At 32.6% G+C, this 26,140-nt stretch overlaps 2 protein-coding genes across 2 annotated transcripts; one reads left to right on the top strand and one right to left on the bottom strand.

Moving 5' to 3' along the window:
* Positions 1–2,399: 2,399 nt before the first annotated feature.
* LOC109006643 (protein ALTERED PHOSPHATE STARVATION RESPONSE 1-like) lies at positions 2,400–8,484 on the top strand. The gene is made up of 4 exons (XM_018985993.2): positions 2,400–4,102; positions 4,350–4,567; positions 4,827–5,050; positions 6,697–8,484. Exons 1-4 carry the CDS (start codon positions 2,812–2,814, stop codon positions 7,436–7,438), a joined length of 2,475 nt encoding a protein of 824 aa, XP_018841538.1. The 5' UTR covers positions 2,400–2,811; the 3' UTR covers positions 7,439–8,484.
* Positions 8,485–9,728: 1,244 nt separating this feature from the next.
* LOC109006645 (NAC domain-containing protein 22-like) lies at positions 9,729–12,083 on the bottom strand. The gene is made up of 3 exons (XM_018985994.2): positions 11,768–12,083; positions 11,353–11,621; positions 9,729–10,777 (listed from the first exon to the last, which is right to left on the bottom strand). The coding sequence occupies exons 1-3, from the start codon at positions 11,946–11,948 to the stop codon at positions 10,289–10,291; spliced, it is 939 nt and encodes a 312-aa protein (XP_018841539.1). The 5' UTR covers positions 11,949–12,083; the 3' UTR covers positions 9,729–10,288.
* Positions 12,084–26,140: the final 14,057 nt, after the last annotated feature.

Here is a 26,140-nt window from a genome sequence, read left to right as displayed (position 1 = left end):
GTTTGGAAAAGAAAGCGACAGCCGAGGCGAGGCTATTTTTAATAATAGCAATTAAAGACAGGAAGAAGCCAAATCCAATACTAGGAAATACAACCTGTCAAACACAACAACAATACATGGTCAAATGGCCGATCGTGACTTTGAATATGTTGACATCTTAACATATTCTCTTGATTATTTCACAAAAGATTTAACCTAAACTTGGTTTAAAACGACCATTAAATCATGAGAAAATTGAATTTCTTTTCTAACACAAATAATTCATAGTTCATGAATAATGCTAGATATTTTAGGATGTGTAAGCTTTGGATACTCTCTTTAAAAAAAATAAAATTCACCATAAAAATAATAATTTTTTATATAATTTTCATATTTATTTAGTTTTTAAAAAAATACGTGAGATTTTCACATTTTAAAACTGTAATATTATTTTTTTAAATGGAATATTGCTCGTCATAAAAATGAACATTTTTTGGGTGGGTTATTTTATGTTTGATTTTCTTTATATTTTGTAGATGTTATTTCCTAAATATTTGTATTTCTAATCTCAACTTGTTTTCCAATCTTTTAATTTTAATTTTATTTTTATGTCTTTTAAAATTTTAATGCTTCTATTTTATTTTTGGGATTTTGAAGTATTTTTATATTTAAGAGCTTTTTAGCGACGTGATATGCCACATTGTGACGTGTACAATATCTATGCCTTGTATTGCCATGATTGATGCTGACTAGCTGATATGCTGACATCATGGTCTCTCAATTAGGATTTTAAGGTTTCGTTTTGTTCTTCAAATACTCTCAATTCATCTCAACTCATTATTACAATTTTTTCAAATTCCAACACAAAATATAATAAAAAATTTAATTTTTTCAAATCTCAAAATAATAATAATATTAAAATAATATTTTATCATCTCAACTCAACTCAACTCACTTCAACATCCAAACACAACCTAAGACTTCCGTTTGAAAGTTGAGTCAACTCATCTCAATTCATTATTATAATTTTTTTAATTTTTAACATAAAATATAATAAATAATTTAACTTTTTCAAATCTCAAAATAATAATAATAATAAACAATAATATTTTATCATCTCAACTCAACTCAACTCACTTCAACATCCAAACCCACCCTAAAACAAAAATGGACAAACGTGCTTAAAACATAAACTCAAAATAAATATACCCCACGCAATATATTTCATAATATTATTTTATAATATATTATATGAGTATTTTAGTAAAATTATATTATTTTTACAAGTTAGTTTACAAAAATAATTTTTTTTAAATATTATTGTGTAAAATATTGTGAAAAATGATGTGCGTTTATATTTTTCATAATTAAATAGAACTATTCTATTCAGTTTACACTGTACTTGATTTTTTATTTTTTTTATTATTGTTAAATTAAATAAATTATTTTACTTATCATTCAAATCCCATATATTTGTTAAGAAAAAAAATAAAAACAAAAAAATAAAGTAGTAGATGTGTGGCGTTTGAATGGTGAATAGAATTTTTCTAGAAATAAAATGTCAATTTTTTAGTTTGTTCATCAACACGTACAATTTGACAGTAGAGTTTTTATGCTCAATAACTTTACACCACACACATGTTTGAGAAAAATAAAAAATAAAAAAGCGGTATGGTATATGGCTATTAAATATAATTTTTCTTTAACAATAATATATCAATGATATATGTTTTTATTATCTTTTTAATAAAAATAGGACACATTTATTCAAAGTGTTATAATAAAAAATATATTTTTTAAGAATAAATTCATAAATTTACATAATTTATTAGATTTCTACATTCTTTCTCCAAAATATTTTTAATTTTTTTTTACCATTAAAAAAAAGACGGACTATGTCATCCTTCCTTTGTCACTGCAAACAAAGAACATGCTACTGTTGAAGGCTAACATTTTCTTTTATTTTTAAATCTCAGATATTACTTCATAAATTTCCTGAAATTTCTAATTGTTGTTTTTTTTTTCAGTATAATTGTTGTTAAAATTTCAACTTTGTAATAAAAATTTAATTTCAAATTCTTGGAATAAGAATTAGTAATAAAAGAAATTAAAACCCAGCACAAAAAATTTAAAAGATGGAAATTTAAGTATTTTTTAAATAATGAGTTGAAATGAGATGAAAATTTAAAATTAAATAAAATATTGTTATTATTTTAAAATTTTAAAAAATTAAATTATTTATTATATTTTATATAAAAATTAAAAAAAATAATGATGGATGGGGAAATGAATTTTTTTAGACGGAAATTTCGCAGGCTGCCGTAGTCGTAAAACTTTCCGACAAACCAAACACCATCCCCTCTTCTCCATCTCTCTCTCTCTCTCTCTCTGCGTCTGTCTATAAAAAAAAATTTAAATTTTCACTGACGCAGCACGAACACAGATTTGATACATATTTTGCTCTCTCTCTGTCTCTCTCTCTCTCTCTCTCGTGCTTTTCATGTTCACTCACTCTCTTCTAGCCGCGACAACCAAACGGACGACAAAATCTTCGCGCTGGCATAAGATTCCCCCTCTCCCTCTCCCTGTCCTTTTTTTTTCTTTTCTTTTCCTTTCCCTTTCCTCTGCTTTTCCCTTATCTTCTTCTTCTACTGCTACTTCTACAAACCCTAATCACCTACTCCCACTATCACAATCAAAGTCATCTTCACTCATGCCCCTCTCTCTCTTCCCAGTCGTAAATTACCTCGCTCTTTTGTTTTTTGCTGTTGGGCTTTCATTTTATACTTTCCACTGAGGTTTTCAGTTTTTATTCATAATAAAATATTTTGGATGGGGTGCTCCAGCTCCAAGGTGGACGATCTCCCTGCGGTGGCTCTCTGCCGGGAGCGGCTTACCTTCCTGGACGAGGCAATCCACCAGCGCTACGCTCTGGCCGAGGCCCACCTCGCTTACATTCTCTCCCTCAAAGGAATCGGCCACTCCCTCCACAGATTCATCCAGCAAGATTTAACCAATTCCTCCACTTCACCACATTCCCCCGAGCTCAACCTCCCGCCTCACAAAAAGGGCGACCCGCTTCCTCTTCATCACGAAGACCCGGGTCACCTAGATTTCAACTCCAGCTCGGATTCAGAAGACAACGATCTGGGCTCGCTCCACCACCATTCGGGGGACTCGTCGCCTTTTCACCAACATGGTCGTATGGAATACATGGATACGGATCAAATAGAAGGAGGAGGAGGACAGCTAGGTTCGTATCAGTTTCAAGGTTTATTTCCAGGTGGTGGTAGCGGTGGCGGCGGCGTGTTTATGCACATGAATTATATGCAGAATAAACCGACGCCGCCTTCGGTGGTGTACGAGCAGAGGCCGGTTGATTCAGGGACGGTGCACATGGGTGAATCTTCTTCTGCTTATTCTGGTTATCGGCCTTTTCTTTATTATGGAAACAGTAATCCTAGTTCTAGTGCGTATGCGCATTATGGGTCTGCTTCGCCCCCCAATTCCAATTATAATAATTATGGTGGTGGTTACCATTCTAATTCGCTAAATGAAGCGGATACGTCTTCGAAGAAGCCACCACCCCCTCCACCCTCGCCGCCGAAATCCTCGGCATGGGATTTCTTTAACCCGTTCGAGAGTTACGACAAATACTACGCGGCCTACACGCCGAGCAATGACTCGAAGGAGCTGAGGGAGGAGGAGGGGATTCCTGACTTGGAGGACGAGGATTACCAGCACGAGGTGGTGAAGGAAGTTCACGGGGATCAGAAGTTTGTAGCTGATGCGGGTAGAAGTGGTGGTGGTGGGAGTGGGAAGCATTCCAAGGCCGTGGTGGACGACACTGATACCTCGACGTTGCTATACGAGACGAGACCGAGTGCTGCAATGGAAAATGATGCAAGGGAGTATGACGTTCATGTGATGGAGGACAAAGTTGCTGGTGACGAGGAGAGATCCGAGGAGACTAGGGCCAGGTTTAAGGGTCCTCTGAGTGTGGTTCAAGTGGCAAAGGAAATCGAGATTCAGTTTGAGAGAGCTTCCGAATCGGGGAATGAGATTGCGAAAATGCTTGAGGTGGGAAAGCTTCCTCATAACCGTAAACATAGTGTTTATCAAGGTACCATTTTTTATTCATGTTGTAAGTTTTGCTCTCCGAAGCTTTTGATTGTAAAATTGCTGTTATCTTGCTTGATCTGCATTTTTAATCCTGATTTTGGTGACGAATTAGAGTGCGTCGATGGTTTATGGATCATAAAGATGCTTCTCTTTATGTGAAATGGGTTTCTAATATATTCGGCCTGATTGAGTTAGATTTCTTTATCTGTTGTTTTAAATGTCGATTTGATGCATCTTTGCATAACCAGTTTCTTCCAAGAAGTTGCACGCGGTTACTCCTTCGATGTCCATGGTATCCTCACAGCCTCCTACTTCTAAGGGTGCCGACTCGTCAGCCGGTACTGACAAGGGTGGTCCAGCTCAGTTGGACATGGATGAAGATGTCGTGGGGCTGAGATCTAGAAATATTTCGTCTACTTTGCAAAAGCTGTATCTTTGGGAAAAAAAACTCTATAACGAAGTTAAGGTATGGGTGTGTTTTAGATCATGTTGATTTCTGCGATTAAGTTGGGATCACTTTAAAATTCTTATCCTTTTGCAATGTTATGTACCTGTGTGTTTTATACTGAGTCTCAGTCAGTGTGCTGTACCAAGCATATGAGTCCTGATCCTTTTGGTGGATTTGATCAATAATATGACATCGGTTATGTTCCAAAGTTTTGCGTGGATCCTAATTCTGTTCTTTTGTGTTTTCTCTGAGTTATTAACATTGTGTTGTTTTGCAGGCTGAGGAAAAGATGCGGGTCATCTATGATAGGAAAGTAGATAAGCTGAAGCGCTTAGATGAAAGGGGCGCCGAGGTTCACAAGGTTGATACAACTCGTACTTTAATAAGGGAACTGTCTGCAAAAATAAGAATGGCAATTCAGGTTGTTGATAAGATATCTGTGACAATTAGTAAGATTAGGGATGAAGAGCTGTGGCCACAACTAAATGAATTAATTCAAGGGTATGTGGATTATAAATCTAGCAATCGTATTTTGCAGCTTTTGATATCTCTTATTTGTGTTACTTTGTTATGTCACAGTTATTTTATGGCTTTTATGGATGTTTATCTTCTCTTATATTTTCTTTTAATTATTGTTATTATTAGTGGCATGTTTCCTATCGCATGCTTTATTTATACTGTCAAATCTGATAGATCACTATCAACATTCTTTAGTTGTCTTCTTAACCAAAAATAAAATAAAAAGTCTTTAATTGTCTTGATTTGTCTTACTGATATTTGGAAGTTCAAATGCTCTACCCCTGTGGATTTTGTTTTTTGTTGGGGGGCGGGTTGGGGTATCATTTATACTTGGTCCATGGCCTAGGTAGGATCAGTGGTCACTCTTTCACATTGTTTGAGGAGGGATATGACTTTGGATTTAGGATGTTTTGAAACATTGCTATTATTCGCATCAGTGACTTTTGAAGCCAGGGTGAGGAATAAAGAGCAAAACTGAGGAATTGTAGGCCTAGTAGGAGGTATCACATAATAGCACCCCCCAGCACCTAGATGTCGAAATAAAGTATCACGCACGATTAGGTAAAAGAATTGTGCAAATTAAACTTTGGCCTGGCTATTGTGCAAATTAAGTTTCTAGTTGGCTAGGTAAGTTTTATGGCATTTTTAGTATCTCTTAACTTTACTAGTAAATATTTGCACTGTTTTTTATTTTTATCTTTATCTTGGGGCATCATAGTTCTTCACTGGAGTTGATACTTATTCTCTAAGATTGGGCCACTTTGCCTGTGTTGTTCAATGAATTATATACTTACTAAAGAACAAGGAGAAAAAATTGAACCGAACAGTTAATGGGTCCTAGCTCAAGGTCCTGTTTAAAATGTTTGCAAGTGTATGCTAAGATGGTAGGTCTATTTCTATTTAACTTATATGATTTTAGCTCTGTTTCAGTTTCTACACTAATTTAGGTATCAATTATATGATGTACTTCAACATGTCATATACCTTAGGCGTTTGAGGAGAGACATTCATGAAGGTATCCAAATTCAAGTCATTTGATGGATAGGACCTATAGAAATTTGTAACCTGTTATTTGCAACTAATTTTGAAGGGCCAGTTGTATACTGTTGAAACTTTTGTTTATTGATTTCCTTTGACAAAAATAGATGGCCAAGGTTGAGCTAGTCATGGACGTATGCTGCCCAAATATAGAATGGTATCAGATGATCTTCCTGATACTTCATCATTCAAATTATGGAAGGAGAGCTTATATAATGTTATTTGGGGAGATATTGTTTGCTCTGGCTGGAAGCCAAAGAAAGTAGTGTGTGTACGTTTCTAAAAATGTGTGTTGGTTAGGGTATATAAAATTATGTGGTGATTAGGGAAGCAGGAAACTACCTCAGTTAGAACACAGATGAGGGCTCTTTTTTTCTATAAACATTGACATCAAATTCTTTTTTTGTTTTTTTGCTCTTTATATGTATATATGTATATGTTTATGTATTCTCTTCATGCATTTCCTTTTCTTGATGAATGCTACTTTGGAACTTGGGCACTGACGCCCTTGTCCATATGCTTTTGTATATATGATCTACGGTTGCTGTTATTTTCTTGATGGTGGTTAATGCGGAGTTCTTTCCCTTCAGGCTAACCAGAATGTGGAAAAGTATGCTTGAATGCCATCGTAGTCAGTGCCAAGCAATCAGGGAAGCCAAAGGTTTAGGTCCGATTGGATCAGGCAAGAAGCTTGGTGATGGTAATATTAGTGCCACTTTGGAGTTTGGGCATGAGCTTATTCGGTGGACTGTCACTTTCACTAGTTGGATAAGTGCCCAGAAGGGATATGTGAGAGCCTTGAATAATTGGCTTCTGAAATGTCTTCTGTATGAACCTGAGGAAACAGTCGATGGGGTAGCTCCTTTCTCACCCAGTAGGATTGGTGCACCGCCTGTTTTTGTAATCTGTAATCAGTGGTCACAAGCTCTGGAGAGAATATCTGAGAAGGAAGTGGAGGACTCTTTGCGTGTTTTTGTGATTCAGATCTGGGAACAAGATAAGGTAGAAATGCGCCAAAGGATGATGATGGCTAACAAGGACCCGGAGAGGAAAGTTAAGAATTTGGATAGAGAGGACCAAAAGATACAGAAGGAGATCCAGACATTTGACAAGAAAATGATTCTGGTCTCTGGGGATGGTAACGGTCTCTCAGTTGGAGAGATTGTCTATCAGAGTGACACTCACAATAGTAGTCTGCAGGCAAGTCTGCAGAAAATTTTTGAGGCCATGGAGAGATTCACAGCTAACTCCATGGGAGCTTATGAGGAACTTTTGCAACGTTGTGAAGAACAAAGGGATCGCCAAGATCGTGATAGAGTTTCACAGGGCTGAGTATTTTACAGAAGCGTTGATATTTTTGCATTGTTATGTTGGTTTAATATCTGCAGCTACAGCCCTTTCATAGAATCTTTTGAAGCTCAGGATCTTTTGGGGAAGTTTATGACATGGAGTTTTAACGTGTTCCTTCTATTATCTTTGGATATCATTTACTTCATCTGCCGTGGCCCATAATGGACTGCTTTGGTTGGCTGTTCATGTCACTTAGAGAAAAGACTTGATTAGAGAATATTTGGTAAGGCAATCCATGTTTTTTGTCCCCAGATCAGGGAGGTATTGCATTGCCAACTCTTCTGGGTTCTATACCAGTCGTTCTAAATCATAATCGGCAGACCAATGCAATTGGTTGATACTTCACCGGTCCAATTATACAAGGCAAGTTTGTGCTGATTAGGAAACTGACTTGAGCGACTGCAGTTGTTTGATGACACAATACATAGTTCGATTGTAAAGCGAGTGTGATGCCCGCCCCGCCAAATCTGTGTTTGCTCATAGGACTTTTTTAATGAGCTATTCTCACTGCATTATGTACAGAAACAAGCAGTGGAATTGGGTATATCATCTGGACTTATGAGCAATGTCCCATCCTGTTAGCTTCTGTTGGAAAGGTAAAGATTGCTCAAGCAAGGGAATCTCCTCTCCCTCCAGTTTTGAAAGAGGAATCAAGTTTTTTAAGCAATAGGGAACCTGGATGTTTAGGGTGACGCAAGTCACGGATAAACCCAATGCAAAGTTGTTCTATTAAGTTAAGTTTTCCTCTAGAAGTAAATTGTATTCATGTATATAGATGACTTCTGAAACCGAGAGCAGTACCTTTAATAAAGAGCTGTTTTGGAATTTACCCAGAAGAATTTTCTGCTGAGATTAGAGAAAGATGCAGCTGATTGAGGAGTGAGAAATTGACAAATGGCTGATGATCCTTGTCCAGCTAATGCAATCCGTATCTAGCGACAGATCCGATCCTTTCTTCGCAGCTAATTGCGCCGAGAAGCTGAGAACGATTATTCACAATTTATATGATTGTGAACCTCAAGGCTATGATTGTGAATAAGGTCTCGTTTGTTTTTTCAAAATTTATTAATTTATTTAATTTAATTATTATAATTTTTTTAAATTTTTACACAAAATAAAATAAATAATTTAATTTTTTTAAATATAAAAATAAAAATAATATTAAAAAATATATTTTAATAATTTTTTATTTAATTTTTAAATTTTATCTCAATTTATTTTATCTTATCTCATTTACGAAAACAATCGAGGCTCAAATTAAAAGTAGTCATAGCCTTGTAACTTATTCGCAATTTATATACGATTTTAAATATAATAATATTTTTTATAAGTGGTTTGGATTTATAAATGAGTTGTTGAGATGGTTTGTAAATAATAGAATAAAAGTTAAATTATTTATTATATTTTGTATGGAAATTTGAGAAAGTTGTTTTGAGATTTGAAAAAGATGAATTGTTTATTATATTTTGTGTGAGAATTTAGAAAAATTATAATGATGAAATAAGATGAGTTGAGGTGAATTTTAAATCTAAACGATTCCTAAATTTAAACCCATCAAATCATGAGTAAGAGGAAAATAAAAATTTACAATAATATTATTTTATAACATAGTTATAAACAAATTGTAATACAGAAATAAGTCTATAATTTCTCTCGATATTATAATGTGTATCTCTCTCAATCTTATGCCGAAGTGACCAAAATTTTCAAATACGTGTGAATCCTTTCACGAATCACTATCACTATTTTGCCTGAGGTCGATTACGACTGATTTTTGGCCGTGTGAAACTTTTAACTAAAATGATCATTGACGTGACACCACAACGCAGTGTTACATGATTTATTAAAAAAATAAAAATAAAAATATATATTCAAACCAAAAATAGATTGAAATTATAGATTCTTTCTATCTATTTTATATTTTATATTTTTAATTGTTTTAATAAATGACGTGACATCACATAGAATAGTAGTAACACGTCAAAGAATGCCGTCCAATTGATTTGTATCTACAATCAGCAAGCAACAATAAAAAAAAATAAATGGCTGAATAGCCTTAAAATTGAACTACAGTTGCAGAACATTATTGTGTGGTCCATGACTCCATACATACCTACTCTTCGCACCAGTAAGTAATACTATTGCCTCCTCCTACGCGTAAAACCCTGACCTTGTGGCCACTTGACCCAGTCATCTCATTCCAGACAGACAGAAATCTGAGTTCTAGATTTATCACCAGAAAATGAAATCCATCCCTATCCCAAACAAAATCAAAACGAAAGCTGCTGCTTTTTCTTATTGTCATTACTCGAGATCCAAAATGTACAATAACAACAACAACAACAACAACAAAAAAAAAAAAAAAAAAAAAAATGGAGTTCCATACAAGCTTTCCCTCCAACTTCGTCCAAGAAAAAAACAAAGAAATACAACGACAAAGAGTTGATGGCAATCTCTTCAATACAAGACTCATTGAAGAAAAGCCCCTTTGTTCAGAAGAATCCATTCCTATCCTTAGCACTGAGATAACTTGTCGAGGAATTAAGCAAGAGATCGATCATCTTGCTAGCTATAACCCAATTCTCCGCGCTTCCTCAAGTTTTCCAATTGTTCTTTAACCCGAACGGGAAAACATGATCTGGGAAGGATGAAACCGATTCATGGCCAGCCACCTAAATAACAAAACACTGGGCAAGAATTTCCTTAAAGCGTGAAGTGCGGTTGACTGATAAAAAAAAAGTACCCAAGTTCCTGCACAGAATTTCTGTACAAGACCCAAGTTTATTGTATCCTAGCTAGCTAGGGTAGTGCATAATTAACATTAAAAGGGCATTAAAAGTTGAGAATGTTGGCATAAGGGGTCAGACTTTGAAGCCAAGGACTGTTTAACTGAGTCCAAAACGTGTCTTGGGTCCAGTCCATCATCAATTTTGGAACTTGAAGTTCTGGTAAGTTGTCCTTCCCTAATGGAAATTGCAGTGGTGTGCAAAATACTCCGCTTTCCATTTGTGATCTTTCTCCGGCCATTTCCTCCGCCTGATCCTCTATTGCTGCTACGGCCTGTACTTCTTCTTCTGCTTCTTTCTTGAAGACAATGTTGTTGTGTACTGCATGAGGAATTGGTGCCAAAAACTGATCCTCCTCATGTTGTGCTAGAAACGAGACGGTTTCAAGCTGTGGTACTGATGTTGATTGTGGTGGAGATGAATAAGCTGGGGAAGAATGAAAGTTCTTCATGATGATCTGTTCCTCCATAACTGCCCTTTGTTCTAGGGCTTTCAAAGAAGTTGCCTTCCTGTATATCTTACACAGTACTATTTCCTGCATTTGAAAACAGATCAGAGATTAAACTTTTGCAACTACTGAGATTCCAACACATGGGAGATATTTATCATGCTAGGCCCAACATTAAACAATAAAAACTCCTAACTACCTGACTAACTACTTCCGACTCTCTTCTAAGTTCTACCTACCTACCAGTACGTAGTGGGACCTAGGATGTTTTCCATATATACCAAAATAACAAAGGAAACTAGGATTTCGGCATGGTGTGCAACTGTGCATCATGAGCTGATCAATGGATAATAGACTAATTAATATTTCCATGCAATAGTCTAACCATTTTCATGGAAACTTCCCAAATAGCAATTAATTCAAATGATCTTGAGGGATATATACTTGATACTTGAAAGAGAGATGTTGTTTTCTTGGAACTTAGTATCCGTGGACTTGGAAAATTCCTTTCCAAAGTACTACAGACATTTTCTGAAACGAGCAAATTAGCCCGATCGGAAAATATCCCTAGCAAGTTCTAGTCATGTTCTTTAAACTGAATAATCAAACAGTTGAACTGATCATCTTCGAAGTAAAGCTACCATGCCGGAAAAGTAGCAAACCTTAGGTAATGGAGATGAATCAGGGAGGCGATACTCGTTCATCACCCAGTCTGTCTTGGTTCCTCTAGGTGCTCTTCCTTTATAGAAAACAAGGGTTTTTCTCAAGCCAATGATCCGCTTCGGATCCGATAAACTCAAAATTCTCCGGTCTGAACCGGTGGCCTTCCAAAACCCATTTTCAGTGGTCCGGTTAGGCCTCCCACCACTGCCATGCTTCCTATCCCTCGGTACGAAGAAGTACCATTCCCTTTCACCAATCTTCGCCATCCCTGTGATTTCAACAACCATAATATATAATACAGCATATTAGTAAGCATAATGATATATTATTACTCGATCGTATTGAAAGAAACCAAGCAAAGCAAGAAATTAAAGATGGTAATAATAAAGCCAGCCATGCAGCAAATTTACGTACCGGGCAAATCCCAAGGGTCATGATGATAGATGTTGAGGAAGCCAATGATATCAAAACGAGGTCTCTTTCCAAACACCGTGTTCTTGAGGTAGAACTCGAGAAGTTCTTCTTCTGTTGGGTGGAATCGGAAGCCCGGAAGTTCGAGCTCCGGTGTCATTTCATTCATGGCAGTGGCTGTCATCTTGGCTGCGCGCAGGTCACTGTTTCCCTACTCTTCTGATCTTTGTAAGGTTGTGTGAAGGTTTTTGATATTACGTAGATACGAGCTCAAAGCATCATCGGAGAATATATATAGATATTCATAAAGGTAGGGGATATAAATTTGTGTTGGTGCATGACTTACAGGGATTGGTTCATTATAAAGAAGGGTTGTGATCACGACCGAGTCGTCGAAGCTGAGGGGGGGCAGAAAAGTCCTTAAAAAAATCCGCCATGGAACCCACACGGCTTCATGACATAAAGTCACCAGAGACTGATGAATATTGACATTGACGCACCTTTGTGCTCCTTGAAATTTTTGTTTCTATCGGTTTTGGACTTTTACCAGGAAATTCCAGATTTTTCCAAGTAAAGCTTCTGGACATCCATTTGATTTTAGTTTTTGATTCTGAACATATATATGATCAACGATATATATAGCACTAATGAGAGTTTCAAGCTTCAAAGGCAATAAAGTGGTCAGCAAGTCTGAGATGCGATCGAGGACTTCTCATTCTTGTAATAGCAATTTCAGTCAGTCTTGTTAATGGGGTCTCCGGCCCGTTATTTCTTGGAATGAAGTTTGAACCCCCCCCTTCAATTAATTGAATCATTGTGTTTCAATCCAATATTGCGAGTTTCATGATGGAGAATTTCCTTGCTAAAGCTATGTTCATCGCAAATGCGTTCATTTTGACTTGTCGAGGACACATTATATAATTGTATCGTCCTATTCTAATCACAAAAATTAGTTTAATTAAGTTGTAATTAGTTGGAGGTAAGTTCGCGCGAAATTGGAAAATTAATTTAAGACACATTGAAGTTCGTTAGACTCCCACGAGAGTCAAACGAAGAAAAATGTCCTATTATAATGAAGAAAAATATTATTTTAAGACATCTACACCACACACAAGTCACATAATATAACTTAATTTCTAAAATTTAAATTTTAAAATTAGTTTGATATTTGGTCCACCAAGGGTTGCATAGATACCTTTTAAAGCATGCACTAGTAGTAAGTTTGACAAAGTCAAAATTTAATTAAATTGTACAAAAAGCGCTATAGTAGACTCACCAAAACTACAGTAATTTTAGATTTCAACATTTTCATTGGCCAAATCTATTAAGTCCCAACTACTTGCCAAAATAATATTTTGGCACAAAAAATTCTCATCCCACTTCTGCTCGTTTAGTGTGTTTCACTTGTGGCGCAGTTTCATTTCATGCTTTAACAAATGGCTTTCCTCACTCTTGGGCAACAACCAATTTTAAGTTCTCTTTCTGCAGTTTGCACCGAACCCTTCCTTTTTGCCTTATTTTTCAAAATAAATAATTTTTGTATTAAATGATGTGTAATGTAGATTTGTTAAATTAGTGATGTAATATATATTATTTAATACAATCATATATAAGTTAGAATTAAAATAAATAAAAAGTTCAAAATCAATATTTTAATAGAATAGTGATAGATTTGTTGAGCCTATTATTTAATGTTGTTAAAAAATAGTTAGCTAAATTTGTAAAAGTGAATTTTCTAATCAAATTTTGGTCAAAATTTATTGAGGCTACTACCAATACTCTAAATCTGGTAAGACATTTTCTAGTAAAATAAGACATATATTTTTTTTTCACTTGAAATGTGCATGGGAAGAGTGGTCAAGCGAACCCTGGGCTTGGGTAATGAAATCTTAAAAACAAAATGGCATCGTTTTTTTTGGGGGGGAGGGTGGTTTGGGGTTCCACTTCCCCCTCTCTGCATATCACTTCTCTCTCTCTCTCTCCCTCCCCTTCTTTCTCCATGCGCCGTTTTGAGCCCCTCTCTGCCGTGTGTTGCTGCCCTCTCTCCCTCTCACTGTTGTCACGACGGCATGACCCACGTCTCAATCTTCTCTCTTCCCCCTCTCTTTCCTATTTGGCAGCGCGGTCTTGTGGATGAAGTTTTTTTTTCTTTCCTCATATCCTTAAATTTCTAGTTGTTTTTGGTCAGATCTAGTTGCTAGTTTTGGTTTTTGATGTATATTATTGTGGATATGAGATAGTTTTGTAAATTTGTTGTGTTTAAATGTTTTTTTATGTGTATTTTGTTTTCGACTGGGACAACTCACAGTCGTGAGTGGTGGTGAATGGGGGGTGGACGGATGAGAGGTTCGCCCCGCCCCCATCAGCAATCTTCATAACGGGGGCAGATTGCTAGGGTACTGCAAACTCCACCCTAAGCATATGTGGGGGCGGGGGGTGGGATGGGGACAACCCCACTCCGTAGGGTGTAGGTAGCACCCCTAATGTGAACTATCTAGTTGATATTCATGAAACATCTCCATCAAGCAAATTGATGCAAAGTTTTCTGAATCTCAAATTAATTAAACCCAATTTATCTTATTCATTTAAGATAAGATAAATTGGGTTGTTAGGGTCTTGAACATTATTTTCGAAGCCACTTTTTGAATAGTTTTCTAAAAGTTTTCCCTTTATGACCAAACCCCTTTTTCTTCATTCTTTTGTTGCTTTTTTAGTTATTTATTCTAATACCTAAGATTGTTTAGATATATATATATATATATATATATATGGTTTTTTGAATCTTGAATTTTAATAATATTGAGGTAAAAACATCTATATATTCATTCTCGCTGATATACTGATGAACAGGTTCTAATAAGATTTTTCAATATCGTAGCAGTAATAGTACTACCGAAACACCCCGGAGGAAATCACCTTGGATGTGCATAATGAGTGGATTTTTATCAACCCGACGTACGTCTGTGTTGTTTGTATGTAAAGCACTTTAAGAATTGGTCTTGGGTTTTAATTTGTTTATAAAAATATCTATGATTAGTGACCGAAAAGAACACAGATGTGTAGAGATTCTCCAGAGGTGTCAATTCGAAGGCAACTCCGCGTTGTGAGACCCAGCCCTCTCTCTTCGATCTCCACTGATCTCAAGAGAACAGACTGTTTTTTAATGGCATGCATTTGATGGGTAATTTGACTTGCAAGTCTTCCCCGGCCCCCTAGACCTCAGTCTTTTCCTTCCTTTCCCAATCATATTATATTATAGGCATCACCATACAACAAAAACAAACAAAAAGACTTCCTCATTTCTTCTTCATCTACTTCCCACGTTCTTCTGTCTTCTTTTCCTCTCAATTGTTTTCATATTACATTATTAAGAAATAATATTTATAATTGTAGAGTGCGTAAGCGCTGTGTAATTCTTTTGAAAAAATTTAATAAATATAAGACCCACGTTTTTTAATAGTAAACTCTTATTTTTTAAAACAATTGTACATAACATTACTCTTTTTTCATACCTACATGAATGATGAAATTTTTCAAACATTTTGTAGAAAGAAAAATACTTTAGTCACAAAAAAAACTACATAACAGTAAATTAAAAAACTGACATAGTTTGATGTGGTACGTCGTATTGTAAAATTACTTTTATTGTAAATTAAAACTAACTGATCATATGAAATCACGTCAGTTTGCAAGTCTACTTTTATATATTTTTTTTGTGGCCGTAACACTTCTTTTATAGAAAAAAATAAGAGTTATATTATGCTTAGAGAAATGATATTTACAATCGTAAAGTGCGCAAGTTCGATGAAATCTCTCTGAAAAAAATGATTAAATACAGAACTCACTTGAAAAAAATTAATTAATTAATAATAAACTTTACTCTTTTTCAAAATAATTACATAATATTTACATATTTTACAATTATAAATAGCATTAGTGAAAAAATGCCAAACCAACCTATCAATAATTCGAGCATTAAAACATGGGAAATGATAAAGTTACTACTAAATAACAGATTGTACACAACTATGTAATAAAATAATATTATTTTAAATTCGATTTTGTTGGGTCAATCATGGTCATCATCTTGACTCTTGACCTTATTTTAGTGATTAAAATTATTGAAGAAAATGATACAAAAGAAATTAAGAATTCTATACATCAATGATTGTTTCCTCCTATACCCTACATGTATAATTTTTTTTCTTTTATAAAATGTGAGGATGTTTTTTATAAAATGTGGAATATGAAATAAGAAATAAGAAATAATAAATAATGAGAAGAATTTTTCAAAAGAAAATAATGCTGTTAATTGATGGTATTTCGAAAGATTCTGTTGCGTCTAAACATACTTTTCATTTGGAAAAAAAACAGAAAACAACTTCCACAAATTCGGTGGACATTGGGATTCGCAACACATGGGCATGAGAGGTATATGATATATCCTTTCATACTTTGTAGACTTGAAATTCCAATATCCGTCTAGGATGTTTTGGCAGTCTTTCTCGAGCCAGCTCAAATTAATTATTTATGAAATTAATTTTTTATTTATAAAAACTTAACTTTTTTTAAAAAAGATAATTTTTTATAAAAAGTTAATATTTATCTTAATTTAGACATGCATCACAATTTATTTATATTCAAATATATATCAATAGGTTCACAAAATATTATTATTGATAGATTAACTCAAATTATCTGAAATTATTTCAACATTCAAACGCAATCTTATACATATTTTATGATTATCTTTGAGAAAGAAATTTGTTATCTTTTATCTTAAATTTTATCATCAAGTTATATTAATTGACATGTCACATTGTAAGTAATCGATTTATAAAGCGAAAAAAAATGATAGAGCATATCAATGAGTATGATTATAGACAGTAAATTCAAAATAAAGTTTAATATTGTTTGAAGAGTACTAATGCTAAATGCAGTTTTCGGATGTGCAAATTCTATACAGTCTTTTTTAAAAGAACGTGAATAACGATAAGATCTATATTAAAAAATTTATTTTTAATAGTAGATCACATTCTTTTTCAAAAGAAGTACGACTTGCACATCTTAAGATTGTATTATCTAGTATTACTCTCTATTGAAATTAAGGATGATAATACGTAACACGAATATAACATGAAACTAGCAGATTTGGATTTGATATAAATATGTTCGGGTTAAAACAAGTTGATCTGTTAAAACACGATTAATAAACATGTAAACTCGCTTAATCCGAAATCTACATGGAATAACGTGTTTAAATTTTAAAATTTCAAATGTATTATTGCTGGGTTGTAACATTGTTATTTCTTAATATGCTTATATTTTTATTGTTGAGATTGTAATTTTAGAACTATACTCATATTTATTATTGTTAGAGTTATAATATGGGTTGAATGAGATAAAATATCACAGACTCAAAGTGACTTTCCAAGCCAATCTAAGGTTGGGAATCTCATCATGAACGAAGTGAGAGAGGAGGAAAGAAACGGACAAAAGGATGAGGAAGGATAACGTGTCAGGAGGAAAGGACGGGATGTGATATAAAGGAGATGAGGTGTGACATAAATGAACGATGAGCAGATGGAGGGGGTTCCATACTTCAACTTCTTCAACCTTGAGACGAGAGCTCCAGAAAGGAGATTATTTCCAGAAAATAGATTTCAGATTTCTATTGTACAGCGAGGATGAGAGACCATGAGAGACTATAAAACAATTATATTATAGTGGATCGCCCTAAATGACCCGTGGACGTAGGCATTATACCGAATTACATAAATCTGTGTATCTCCATCTCTTTTACTTTTCCTGTATATTTATCTCCTATTCATTGTCATGGATGCATGTATGGACGCCGTACTGGTATAGCCACACCGACCAATCGTCAGGGGCTTCAAACCATACTGATCAAAGCTCGAGCATAGCGCGTCGGGATGACTATTTCTATCTTTTAGGCCTGCTGTGCGACTTTAGGCATTAATATTGGTTTTATTATAAATTAAATTCTGAAAAATATTGATATTTTTTTTGTTAGTAGATGGTCTTATTGTGGCTACAAATAAATGTATATTTTAATTTTTATGTGAAATTATGTTAATCAAGTTAAATTGATTATGAAGATTAGCTCAACTAATTTACATGAAACATGTTTAAATGAGTCGTTTCATGTCTACTCATTTTTAATTAATTATTAAATAGTTTAAAATGAATAATACGATACGATTCGTTATCTAAATATATTGTGTTAGGATTTGAAGATCTGACCTATTTAGATAATTAACAGATCGTATTCGAATTTATCCATATAATTGAAAGTATATGATTTGACACAATACAAAAGATGACCCACAAACACGGATTGTCACTCCCAATTGGAATGATTTTAATGATGGAATATAAAGAGATAAGAATGAAATCCTTAACATGTCTTAAGTCTCCGGCTCGATTTGCGCCGAAATTGTAACTAATTAGAAGATGCTTTCTCTGCAATTTCATCGAAGTTTCTTAAATACTTGACAAAGCCGCATTTGAATTAGTCCAACTCATAATTTATTTGGCCCACTAAAAAATAGACAGCTATCTTCTGCCAAACACTACACATTAAATCTTTAAAAAAATTAAAAAAATTGTCTAAATTAAATTTGGAGATATCAACGACACGAAGGATGTGTATTTTCGACACCAAAAGTGTAAGCCTTTGACAAGGTAAAGGATTGCATTAATTAATGGCAATAAATAATATATGCATGCAAGCTCAATCCTGCATAGAGGTTCATTAAGAGTGAAAAATTAAGACCCATAAGTCTTGCTGTTCTGTTAATTACTAAGAAAGGATGAGGATTAGTCTTCAAGTCCCAAATTGAAAATAATTGAAAGTATGAGTATTTTTTTAGTTCTTCTACTCAGTAACCCTACATCACACATTTATTAAAGAAAAAATAAAAAAAAATAAAAAAAAATAGATGTGTGATGTAGGAACGTCGAATATATATATATTTTAAGAACAGAAAGACGTTCAACGTTAATTATTGTCCGGAAGCTATGGGCATAATATATTTTCCTAGCAAAACTAAATTTTTTCAAATGGAGTTTTTTTTAAACTAGCTAGAAAAGTTTTGAGAATGAACTTTCTTGGGTATTGTATAATTTGATTTGTTCAAATGGAGTTTATGAGTAAAATGACCTCTACCACTACACCGCACATAATTTATATAATATAATTTGATTTGTAATATTTAAATTTTAAAATTAATCTTTCAAATTATATTATGCCATGTGGATGGTATTTAGTGTAAATGCCTTAAATATAATTATTATTGTCTAAATATATTTATATTTTTATGTTATTTTTTTGGTGAAAGTTTTCGAGTTCATTATTGACTAGATGACAATTATGTTGAGAGATTGAGAATTTTCTTTGTGATTCAAAACATGTTTGTATTGAAAGATAGAGAAAAAGTTAAAAACTAATTAAAATAGAGGGATGAGATCCAATATATGCAAACAAAATAGGAGAAAAATCAAGGAAAAGAATTGAAGAAAAAAGAAAGGGGAAAGATCATAAGGAATATAAAAATTATTCTCATCAGTCACTATTCACTATCACACACCTCACACCATATGAAAACACTCTCATACCTTATGAAAATGAAAACACTCTCACATCCTATGAAAACATTACTCTCACACCCTATAAAAAATCTATAGGTGTGGAGTGTGTGATGTAAACAGTTACAGATTTGTAGTAAAACTCTAAGGAATGAACATTAATGAGAGTGTTATCAAGCTATATAAGATGAGAAATGTTTAGGGTACTGATGCTTTGGGTGTTTTTTTTTTAATAATAAAAAAACACTATTGATCCGATGCATCGTAGCCGTAGCATACCTTTCGTTTAAGAAAGAGTACTACACCCATCGAGGATGTATGTAACGTCTCAATTAAAGGTCAAAATCACAAGACCTATATTTCAAAAGGACTAGCTAATGATACAATTGGAGCCCCATTAGAATCTTATAAAGAGCAATAACTTCTCATTCCCAAGCAATGTAAAATCTCATATACCACCTACCCTTATTCATATCTTATGTGGTATCACAATCTACCCCCTTTAAATTCACGACGTCCTTGTCGGGGCTATCTATTGTAGGTGGCACGGCTCAAGTCCCATATTTTTTGTTGGGATAATCTCTGATACCATTTGTAACGTCCCAATGGAAGGTCCAAATCACATGACTTATACTTTAAAATGACTAGTCAATGATACAATTGAAGCCCCCTTAGAACCTTAAAAAGAGCAATAATTTCTCATTCTCAAGCAATCTATGATCTCATACATCACCTACCCTTATACATATCATATAGAGTATCATAGTGTAGCTCGATAAATTCTCCCGAGAAGGCTAAATATTTTATTTTTATTTTTTTCATACATTTTTTTATATACTTAAACATTTAAAAAAAATCACACATCATTAAAAAATACTTACTTAATCATTAAGTTAAAAAAGTGTTAAACACTCTTGGGATCCAATCTTGGTAGTCCAAGCATTTCTCTTTAAGAAACTACCAATTGGCTACGTTTATATGTTAATATGAGTTGAGTTGAATTGTAAATAATAGTATTGTATGAATTTTATTGAGATGAATTTAAATTTTTGGATTGAAATGAGTTTAAATTTTGTCATGAGAAGATAAGAAAATAGTAAATTCTATTGTTGATTAATTTGAGATGAATTAAATTTGTTAATAAAACAAGAAAAACACTACTCTGTCCTCACAGTTGTACCACCTTAGTTGAATGCTGGTCAATTTTTTTTTTTTACTTAGTAACTAAAGAAGTGATTTTAAATAGATTGTTATATTTTTTTAAAAATATTTATATAAAAAAAAAAAAACCTGAGCGGTACGGCCAGCGTTTACCGCTGGGAGGCATAGTAGCGTTGCCCATAAAACAAACCAACCTGAACCGAATATGATTAAGTGAGAGAAAGTAAATAAAAAGGGAAATGCTATGCATCTGCCCCACACCGGCACACACTTTACATCACTTTTTTTTTTTTTTTTACACTCAATAGGTTGAGTGTGTGCCGGTGTGGAGCAGATGCATATATTTTTCCAAATAAAAAATGTACCTTTGTACAAAGACCTATGGGTCTACCGGAAAAATGCACCTTTTTATAATTTTTTTCTTAAAAGGAAAATGACGGGGTTGAGGCTCTAGAATGGTGTCCTTCAAATTGATCGAGATTGGTTTTTCCTTTTTACTTAACAATTAAGTAAATGATTTTTAATAAATTTGTGATTTTTTTAATAAATAATTAAAAATATTTAAAAAATAAAATAATTTTATATATAATCGTGAAATACTTAAACGTCGTGTAATAATTTTAAAAAAAAGTAAAATTTATTATTAAAAAATTAATTTTTTTATTTATATATCATATTTTATTATTTTTTTAAAAATAATTATACAATAATTATATAATTCATAATTATAAATACCTTCTATGTTTTTAAAATTGGGAGACAAAATTTGAAACGAATTTTACAGTTACATGCACTATTTGAACTGCAACAACAGTGTTGTGATCAGTTTGAGAGTTGCGGAAAAGGGAAATGCTTTTTCTACGTAAGAAGTGTTCACGGATTGAATTTTTATTTATTTATTTACTTAATTGTTAAGTAAATGTTTTAAAATAAATTTTTGATTTTTATTTTCTTAAAAAATATTTAATGAATTAAAAAAATATATAAAAAAACAAATATAATTTTATTTTTACTTATTTAGTGTTTCGGTGACCTCCCTACAAGGAAGTAGCACCGTCCTGTAGAAAATTTGAAAAAATTGTAATGATGAGTTGAGGTGGATTTTGAATCCAAACTTTTAAATCTTTGTAACCTCCTCACACTTCACACTCCACACTCCACATTTTTTTTAATTTTAATTTTTTTTCTTTTATTAAATATTTATTATATGAATAATGAATAGAAAATTTGAAATAATTTTAAAAAAATAAACTAAAAAAAAATTAAAAATTTAAAAATTAAAAAAATATAAAGTGTGATGGAAGTGGTGTAGCAAAACTCATGAACGACATTCTTTTTTTATGGTAATCATGAAATTTTATTCAAATATACACAAAAATAATCTATTTAGAGTTTACAGTCGAAAAAAGAAGATGATGGACATTAGTCCATTACAAACAATAATTCTTGCCCATTTAAGAAAAAAAAAAAGGCTTTTATGCTCATTCATTGTTCTCTCATAATATTCCAAACTTCTCTCATTTTTCTCCCGTCAAATACACTAATATATATATATATATATATATATATATATATATATTTAGGAACCATTTCTCATATCGTTGCCACTTGTGAGTTGCCTCAAAGGCCTCTCTAACTTACAAGGAAATCCACTATCTAAAAGGCATGACCCATAACAATCTAGTTCTCGTGAAAAAACCATCCCACAAGGTTCGGGCCACCTTTCAATGTAAAAATAAGTGATCTACTGATTAATTATGCTTCTTACACATAATACTAGTCCAACACCTTTACTCAATCTTATTTTAAGTTATCTATGATGAGGATCTTGTCTAAAAATGCTGTTAATAAATATGAAAAAAAAGTTACTTTTAATTAAACTTTTGTCTACCATATGCTCTTCTTATAGAAGATAGTCATTTCAAACTCGTTTGAACTTGGTAAAACAATCTGAACTTAAATTTACCTTTATTGGATTCTTGATCAGATCAGTCTGCCAATCATGTTCCCTTACTATATGCATATACTGTTTGAGCAACACAAGCCCCTAGCATGGGAGTTATTGGGGGCTATTTGGCTAGCTACGAGGAAGAGCCTGTGATTTGCATCCTTTTATCTTAGGTTTTCAATCACTTGGTTTGTAGTGACAGGCTCAAAGCATTCTCAGTAGTTTGGTTAAATTTATCTTTAAAATTTAATTAATATCATACTTTTTATATTTATTTATTTCATTTAAATTCAATCTTCACATTAGATTAATCATTTACTCTCTATATAATAATAAAATATTATTAATTTAATAATTTTTTTATTTAATTTATTTGTATCACATTTTATAATTCTATCAATTTAATATTAATAATAATTATATTCTAATTAAATTAAATTAATATTTATTACATTTATTAAATATTAAATTAACATTAAATATTGATATTAATAATAATTATATTCTAATTAAATTAATATTAATATTTATCACATTTATTAAATATTAAATTAATATTAATAATAATTATATTATAATTAACTTAATAATTAATATTCTAATTAATATTAACTAATTAATTTATTTTTATCACATTTTATATTTAATAATAATAAATCGAACCAAATTTCTTAATTACAAATAATATCTAAATATTTTGTGAGAGAAATGAGAATTGAATATTTTAATTTTTGGTTAACCTACTGTTCACCTATAAATTTAGAGAATTATTGTAGCAGAAGTCTAAAATTTTATAGAGACGCCCAATTTAATGTAGTGATTTTTTGATACATATTAGGTAAAATTTAGCTATCATTAAATTTTAACCAAATCAATAAAAATGTTCTTAGGAGTTAGGACTGTAGCACAAACAAAATGGTCTCCAACTTTACAGATACCAAAAGATCATTCATGGTTGAGTGAGATTCAGTTGTTATTGCAGACCAGCTGATCTCACTTGAACAGTCAAATCTAGCAGATGTTTTGGTCAGGGTAAGCTACTCCTCACTCATTGATGCATGGGAAAACCAAAAGCCAGATGAAGTTTTTCAGAACTTTAGTAAGAGTATTGGCAATAGTCTAGTTATTGTCAAGTCTAAAATTTAGTTAGAATTTTAACTTTTGACTATAATATCAATTTTTGACTAGGTGAGTCCACATTGGACTAGCTATTATAAAATTAAAATAATAATATAATATAATATTTTTTATTTTTTTTATTTTTTTATTTGTAAATACAATTTATATATTTCTTAGATCTTCATGTTTTGTAGAAATAATGTGTCTACTCTATCAATCACTAGAAATAATATGCATGTCATGCATGTTTTACCATTCAAAGAGAGAGGGAAGTGATGAAATAATTAAATATTGATTTCTATTGTGAATAGTAGCTAGTCATATTTGAAGAAGACTTAAGATTTACTATTCATCAAATTTTAAGTTTTGGACCATTGATTAATCCAATATGAAGGCTTTTTTTTATATCTAACTAAAATTTAGATTTATATTAACATTTAACTAATCCATTATCAATTCTCTAAGAATATAACAGAAACCATATTCATGCAGAAACTCAATGGGAGCCTTTGAAAACTCAGTACAATGAAATTAATAATTATTGGTCAAATGTTTGAAGAAAGCTGAGTTCCTCTGGCTAAAGCTATGAACTCTGAACCTCTTTTGTAGGCCTACTATTTGATTATACACGTAATCATGTTCTAGACCTTCTGAAATATATAGTCTCATTGCCCGATAGCATTAGCATTAAATTATGTAAATATAAATATAAAATTTATATAATATGACATAATTTTGTATTTAACTATTTTATTTAAAATTTATTCTCATATTAAATTATCTATATATTAGTTAAAAAAATAATAAAATATTATAAATTTAATAATATTTTTCATTTTTTTTATTCTATTATTTTTTTAAAAAAAATTAAGAGCTATATGAAAATATTAATATTATACAATATGAGATTTGGATAAATATGTGGATAGGTCTTGGAGTACAGTAAATACATTCTAAATATTTCATACAATATTATTGAAAAAAACACGTCTATTACATTTTCATCTAAAAAAAAAAACTGGGACGAGCACAAGGTATAAATATAAAAAATTAAAAAAATCCCTACTCAATTGCAGCACAAGTTAGAACCGTAGATCTTTATTTATGTTTTTTGGCTGGTTGATAGAACTAATACTTGCCAGCAAATGAATGGGACCAGAACGCACATGGGTGTAGACCATTTTCTCGACTAAAATACAATTTAGTAGTGGGAAGAGAGAGAGCGATCAGACCGAAAAAATAATTGTTTAATAGATTTGGCTAAGCTACAGTGAAGGTCAAATATGACCACAAGAGATGATTTACTGTAGCTAAAAGTCATTTTAATTTACATTTGCATAATTCAATACATGCTATTTTTATCTTCTATTAACTAAATTATCTATTTTATTTGTATTTACATAATTCAATACCAATGCTCTGAGCATGAATAACTCTACTTATCATTTCTTTCGTATATCACATACAACATCTTTTTTATTTTTTCCATAATAAGTTGTATGGATGAACAGTGAAATAACTCAATTATTTTAGTATCCAACTGTCGCATTTGATCCTTAACTGTGAGTGTGTCTAGGCTATATTTAAATAGTGAGTTGATCTTGATGATTTACGAATAGTAATAAAAAATAATAATAAAATATTAAATAGTCACCCTAACACAGCCTTAGGACAAGCTTTCAATGGCGGGCGCAGTACTCCTCCATGTGTCATCATATGCCCTGGCCAAGGGAATGGAGTAACTGTAGTGACCAACCCAAGATCACCAAAAGGAAAGTAGGCACCAACTGTGCTCACATTATCGAAGAAACACCATGGATGCTTGGTACATAGAAACACCATGAATATCCATCCATCCCACACTTATCTCTAGGGCTAGTAGGAGAAAGCCAAGTTACCCATTGTAAATGACTAGTTTTACAATACCAGCTGCACGGATGATCTGTAACAGATGAGATAGCAGCGCGGGATGCATGGTGGAACTCCGATGCCAAAGTTAGAGAGAAGTGTTCTCAATATAAATGTATGAATTAATGACAGATACGTTACATTTATGTGTTATTTATAGGAGTATAAATGTATTATTGATAACGACTAAGTCCAGAGTTTATCTTAGATACCCTCGAATAAATTGGTAAGATAATTTTCCTAATCCATCGGCTTAGTTATTTATTCTCTATATTATTCACCACGTGGTCATAAGTTAAGTCTCTGGGCTTACAAATCTGACTCGATTCTTAAGGCCTCAGATTTGGGCCTTCCAACACATGAGTTTATTCCTTTGAGGCCATAAATACCCCTTCCACCAGCCATTATATATTTTTATTATCCACGAAACTTCATTAGTTGTAATGTGACTTTAGGTCAAAAGTTTGTGGCCTGATTGACATAATCATCATCCCTCTAAATGTATTAAAAAACAAAAAAAGGGTAATATGTCTTAAGTCTAGTGGGAAGACACGATGATTATCAAACAGAACCGTGTTTGGAACAATATATAATGCGGTTGTGTAGCTACAATTGCACGTGTTAATTAATGG

The sequence above is a fragment of the Juglans regia genome, chromosome 16 (genome assembly GCF_001411555.2).
Source record: "Juglans regia cultivar Chandler chromosome 16, Walnut 2.0, whole genome shotgun sequence".
Classification (NCBI taxonomy): Eukaryota; Viridiplantae; Streptophyta; class Magnoliopsida; order Fagales; family Juglandaceae; genus Juglans; species Juglans regia.
Note: the sequence above shows the minus strand (reverse complement) of the source record. Positions and strands in the feature narration are given on the sequence as shown.